A 6,597-nucleotide genomic window follows, 5' to 3' on the forward strand; every position below is an offset into this window, starting at 1 on the left:
ATCTACAAAGAACTCAAACAAATTTACAAGAAAAAAACAAACAACCCCATCAAAAAGTGGGCAAAGGGTATGAACAGACACTTCTCAAAAGAAGATATTTATGCAGCCAGCAGACACATGAGAAAATGCTCATCATCACTGGTCATCAGAGAAATGCAAATCAAAACCACAAGAGATGCCATCTCGTGCCAGTTACAATGACAATCATTAAAAAGTCAGGAAACAACAGATGCTGGAGAGGATGTGGAGAAATAGGAATGCTTTTACACTGTTGGTGGGAGTGTAAATTTGCTCAACCATTGTGGAAGATAGTATGGCGACTCCTCAAGGATCTAGAACTAGAAATCCCATTTGACCCAGCAGTCCTGTTCCTGGGTATATACCCAAAGGATTATAAATCATGTTACTATAAAGACATGCACACGTATGTTTATTGCAGCACTATTCACAATAGCAACGACTTGGAACCAACCCAAATGTCCACAATGATAGACTGGATAAAGAAAATGTGGTACATATGCACCATGGAATACTATCCAACTGTACAAAAGGATGAGTTCGTTTCCTTTGTAGGGACATGGATGAAACTGGAAACCATCATTCTCAGCAAACTATCGCAAGGACAGAAAACCAAACACCTATGTTCTTACTCATAGGTGGGAATTGAACAACGAGATCACTTGGACGCAGGGCGGGGAACATCACACCCAGGGGCCTTTTGGGAGGTGGGGGACTGGGGGAGGGATAACATTAGGAGAAATACCTAATGTAAATGACGAGTTGATGGGTGCAGCAAACCAACATGGCACATGTATACCTATGTAGCAATCCTGCACATTGTGCACATGTACCCTAGGACTTAAAGTATAATAAAAAATAAATAGAACAAATAAACCCATGGAAAAAGCACTTTTCAAAGCAACAGCAGTATTTTAGCTTTTACTCAAACCCCTGGTGGTTCTGTTTCTTCCTCATGATCACAGCCATTATTCTTGGTTACAAATCTTTGCTTTCTTGACATTTGTCTGCAACATTTGGTCATTGGTGTTTGCTGAATGAATGAATGAATGAATGAATACAGAAAGGTCAATTTCCTAACAAGTTATGGTAAAATCTGAGAGTGATCTTCTTGGGTCCAGAGTTTCTATACATGAAGTGGCTCTAGGGTAGCTAAGTGAGCAACTCTCCACTTCAGTGTTGCCCATCTCGTTGGATGCAGAGCAAATAGCAGTGCCTAGGTAACCTGACTGCTTGGATGCTGGTTTCCAGGCAGTGCTTTCAATAGATCTCCATAGGTTATAGAAAAAAAAATTTGTAATCATATACTATGTAGCATTTAAGTTTTATTCCTTTAATGCACACATAAATAAACATGTGTGTCATGCATACACATGCATTCACACATTCACACATACAGTGGTTGGTCACCTGCAAACCTACTTTTTTGCTGTTCCCTGTGCTTGCTTGAAACCATTTAGTCCCTTTCATTCCTGTGGCTGATAGAAACAGGAAGGCTGTTTGTGAGAGTTAGAACATTTTCTCTCTCTCTTCCAGTCCATCTGGTCCCATATAATATGAGGCAAAGCTGAGATCTTTATATTAATAAGCAAAAATACTGTCTTGTCATCACAGGCCATCACTGTCACTTCACCACTAGGTGGCCACTGCCCCTCAGGGATCAGCATCCATATGGCTTGGGGTCCCTTCCCTCCTTTTTCCAAAATACAGAAGTTGATGAGCTCGATAATAGAAAAAAAAAAAGAGTGAGAGGAGTAAGCCTAGTCATATTGCTATAAACAGAAGTATTTTTGGGTTTTTTCCATGTTTAGATTATGTCTATATAAATAAAATGTAAACTTTACCATTGTAACCATTAAGTGCATGGCATTAAGTACATTCACATTGTTGTGTACCCATCACTAACACCCACCTCCAGAACTTTTTCATTTTCCCCAGATGAATCTCTCTACCCATTAAAAACAAACTCTACATCCCCCTGCCTGTTTGTTTTCTTGTTTTTAATACATAGGGAAAGCAAGGAAATGCGAGCACACCAGGCTAAGATTTCTATGGAAAATAGCAAAGCCATCAGCCAAGATAAATCTATCAAGAATAAGGCAGAACGGGAAAGGTAAGTCTGAGAGTGCTCACTGCAGGAATATGGCATTGACTTGAGGACACAGTCTCAACTTTCTTTACATGTGTACACACAAACACAACTGAGACATAAAAACAATTGTGACTTTTGACTAGGAATTCTGCTATTATAACTGCAATGAAGATTTGTTATTATCACTGTAGAACAATCGTCCACATTTTCTGGTTGCTTACTACAACCAGTAAAATCAGTTTACATTCAATATATATGTGCTGCTTTACAAACAAAGTTGTATAAAATATGACATAATATAATTTTATTTTATTTTATTTTTTTTGCTTGCTTGTTTTGAGACGGAGTCTTGCTTTTTCACCTAAGCTAGAGTGCAGTGGCCCAATATCAGCTCACTGCAACCTCCGCCTCCTGGGTTCAAGCGATTCTCCTGCCTCAGCCTCCCTAGTAGCTGGGATTACAGGCATGTACCACCACACCTGGCTAATTTTTGTATTTTTAGTAGAGATGGGGGTTTCACCATGTTGGCCAGACTGGTCTTGAACTCCTGACCTCAAGTGATCTGCCTGCCTCAGCCTCCCAAAGTGCTGGGATTATAGGCGTGATCCACTGCGCCCAGCCTATAGTCAATACAATTCTGAAGCATCCTTCCCAGGTTCCATTGGGTCATTCTGCAAGCCTCTCCACTGCTCAGGTGTCAGTCTGTTCTGGATGGGCCAGTTCTGAATAGCAGCAGCAGTCAGGGGGATGGTCTTCATCAGTGGTCCTTCACATGGGATCATCTTTAAAGCTCCCATCCCGTTTGTCTCATTTGTCCTTATGTTAGGTGAATTTTCTGGAAGCAGACCAAGACAGGAATTGAGGTGCTTGTGATTCACTGAGGAAGGGACCTTCAGAGAAAGGGAATGAGGAAGCAGGAAGGCCCAAGACAGGCCCTAAGCAAGGATGTGGTCTCACCTAGGGTCACTGTAACCTCAAATAAAAAATTGTACCACAGATTTGTCCCTCTTTGAAGCAAGAGTACCAGGCTTTTGTGTTTCTTGTATTAGGCAGTCATTGGCTGCCTGAGATTGGGGGAAAGGTTTATGTGGCCTCCATAGAAGGTGTCAGGTGCAAGCCCTTTAGACACAGCTGGTAAAGGGGATCTGAGGAGCCGTCAATAGTCATGTTACCCAAGGGATAGGCACTTAATTCCTAGCGATCACCTGTGTTGCCCGTCATCCACCTCGGGAAACCTCTGAGAATACAAATGCTGTCAGCTCCATAACCACTACACCACCAGCAGTTAGGGACAGCGGGGTTCCTTCTATGGGGGGAATAATACCTAGCATGAAGGTGGTCTTCTGGCTGAAGTCCATGTCTCAGAGAAAAGCTGTTTTATGAGCCAGGTACAGTGGTTCACACCTATAATCCCAGCACTTTGGAAGGCCGAGATGGGCAGATTACCTGAGGTCAGGAGTTCGGGACCAGCTTGACCAACATGGTGAAACCCCATCTCTACTAAAAATACCAAAAAATTAGCTGGGCGTGGTGGTGCATTCCTGTAATCCCAGCTACTCAGGAGGCTGAGGCAGGAGAATGGCATGCACCCGGGAGGCGGAACTTGCAGTGAGCCAAGATTGCTCCACTGCACTCCAGCTTGGGTGACAGAGCAAGATTCCATCTCAAAAAAGAAAAGAAAAGAAGAAAAAAGTGTCATTCTCTAGATGTTATTCTCAGATAAGCAACTTTGTTTAAGGGCCTTATATACATGGACATGACACCTTCTTCAGCTTGAAAACACCAAATATTCCAGCCATGATAAAACCTCATTAATTTGAACTGTTTTAAACTGTCCAAAGTGAAATATAGAATTAACCATGACAAATGTGCCAATTAATAGCTTTTTACCATCTTTTTCAAATATGTGACAAAATGGACTTTAGCTTGGTTGAGGTCAAATTATCTTCAATTTGGAGTTACTGCTAACTTAATTAGCAAGGTTCTTAAAATTTATCTTATTTTGAAAACTGTACTTATTTATTGTAACTTTCTATTTTTATTTGTGCAACTGTATGGGGGTACATGAGAAAACTTTACATGTATACAATGCCCAGTGATCAAGTCAGGACATTTAGGTTGTCCGTCACCCAAGTACTATACATTTTTAGCTAAGTATCGTCACTCTACTCTGCTATCTCTTGTAAGTTTGTATCCAGTGGTAGGTGGTTCCAAGATATCTACAAATTGGCTGTTTTTTAAAAAATAATTTTTCTATACCAAATGATAGTTATGTTCTAAACCCATACTGTGTGTATGTTTGTATCCGCTTTATCTAAGGAGAAATAAAATTTAAAAATTTGTCACAGCACTAAGAAAGATATATAGAAACTGAAAATCATAACTACATTTTTAGATCGAAGAAGACATTTTAACAGAAATTACGCAATATTTATAACTGAATGACAATGTAAACATTATTTATCAATGTGTAGAGGGTAGTTAAAGTGATATTTGGAGTGAAAAGTACAGCCTAGATGCATATATTTTGTAAAAGATGTGAAAATTAATGAGCTAACCACTGAAAGAGAATATGAAGTTGGAAAAACAGAGTGAACCCAAAAATCTCTAATAGAAAGAAATAAATTTAAAAAGCAAAAAATACTGAAATAGAAAACAAAATGCAATAGCGGGCATTCATAAAAACAAAAGCTTATTTGACAAGAATAATAAATCAGTTAGCTTCCACCAAGACTAAAGAAGAAAGAGAGAGAAAGCATGAATTAGTGATGTTAGGGATGAAAAAGGGAATTAACTATAGAGAAAAACCAAGTCTACTATTAAATTTAAAAAAAAAAAACTACCAATAAATTTGAAACGTTAGATGGAGTGCAGAAGTGCTTTGAAGAATATAAATATCCAAAACTGACTGAAAATGGAGCAATCCTGAACAGACTGACAATTATTACAGAAGTTCAAGAAGTTATAGTTCTTTTCACTCATGAAAAACACTCTACCTCACCAGTAGTCAGGGAAATGCAAGTTAAAACAATGAGCAATGCCATTCCATAGGAGCATCCAACTGACAAGAAAGTCTGATAGTACTAAGAGTGGGCAGAAATATGGGGAAGGAGTAACACCCAGACACTGCAGATCGAAATGCAGTTGGGACAACTGGATTGGAGTAAGGAGGAGCCTGTTTGTACCCTGCCAACTGGCAAGTCTGAGTATACACCCTACAGCAGCCTTTGCCTATGTGCACAAGAAGATATACACCACACTTCATCCACTCATCCATTTATTCAACAGACTCTTATTGTGTCACGTATTACAGGGCCCATGCACCCGATCATTGTAGCGTTGTTTGAAAATAACCTACTTTTTGTCAATGGCAATGAGGAAATAGTGTAGTCTGTTCATAAATTGAAAAATCCATACAGCAAATGAAAATAATGAAGTGATTTGGAACATGGATGTATCTCTAAAACATAAGAATAAGTGGTAAGCTATGAGAAGAAACCCAGACTATGTTACTCTATGGGTACATATAGAAAACACATGAAACAATACCAGCGACATCAGCATCACGTGGGAGCTTGTTAGAAATTCAGACCTCCCACCCCAGGCCCACTGAATCAAAGTCTCAAAGTGGAGGGCACAACAGTCTGGTTTTTATCATCTCTTCAGGTGATTGGCATACACAGGAAAGTTTGAGAAGCTCTTATATTACACATGGGCACGTCTATATGTGGCTTAAAATATTAAAACGTGGGTGAGAGGATCCACACCAAATTCACAATAGTGGTTACCTCTGGGGAGAGAGGAAGAAGGAAAACTGAATCAGGAAGAATACAAATGGGGCATTAATTACACCTGTAACTGTTTATTGTCTTTAAAAATGTCAGATAAACATGGCAAAACACTAATATCGGTTAATCTGAGGGATACACACACAGTTTTTAAAATATTCTTCTCTGGGCATCATATGTTTGAAAATACTACAATAAAAATTAGAAAAATAAATCAATAATTCCATCCAGAGAATTTGATGGAATATAGCTCTTTCTTATTTGATATAATATTAATTTCATTCAATGTCATACCAACCATTATTTGTGCCCATTGCTTTTAGGCGAGTCAGGGAGTTAAACAGCAGCAACACTAAAAAGTTTCTGGAAGAAAGAAAGAGAGTAAGTATTTTATTATATTTTTGGCATTCTTCCTTTAAAAAACTATAAACAATAACTCATGCTTAGCCACCAGACCTCTAGCTAATTTGCTTAATTTGATTTTTCTGTACATTAAACATTCCAGCTTCTCTGCTCCCTGAAAGCTACAATAATCTCTCACTAAAATCTTTAAGGTAATGATTTGGCACCATTTTACACAGAAAATGAAGCCAGGTTTAGTCATCCATAAGTCCTCTATTATTTTCTAAGATTTTAGCAGGAAAGATCTTCCCAGAAAGAATTATGAGTTTAAACTCGACAAATTTTGAGATGATTTTT

At 38.8% G+C, this 6,597-nt stretch overlaps 1 protein-coding gene across 1 annotated transcript in view; it reads left to right on the top strand.

Moving 5' to 3' along the window:
- Positions 1-6,597, top strand: part of PLCB4 (phospholipase C, beta 4) — a 293,921-nt gene that overhangs the window by 279,793 nt on the left and 7,531 nt on the right. Inside the window, exons 35-36 of the mRNA XM_011998921.1 lie at positions 2,030-2,131; positions 6,222-6,279. Of these exons, the coding sequence (XP_011854311.1) occupies positions 2,030-2,131; positions 6,222-6,279 (160 nt within the window). The remainder of the gene's footprint in view (positions 1-2,029; positions 2,132-6,221; positions 6,280-6,597) is intronic.

Source organism: Mandrillus leucophaeus, unplaced genomic scaffold (genome assembly GCF_000951045.1).
Source record: "Mandrillus leucophaeus isolate KB7577 unplaced genomic scaffold, Mleu.le_1.0 Scaffold116, whole genome shotgun sequence".
Taxonomy (NCBI): Eukaryota; Metazoa; Chordata; class Mammalia; order Primates; family Cercopithecidae; genus Mandrillus; species Mandrillus leucophaeus.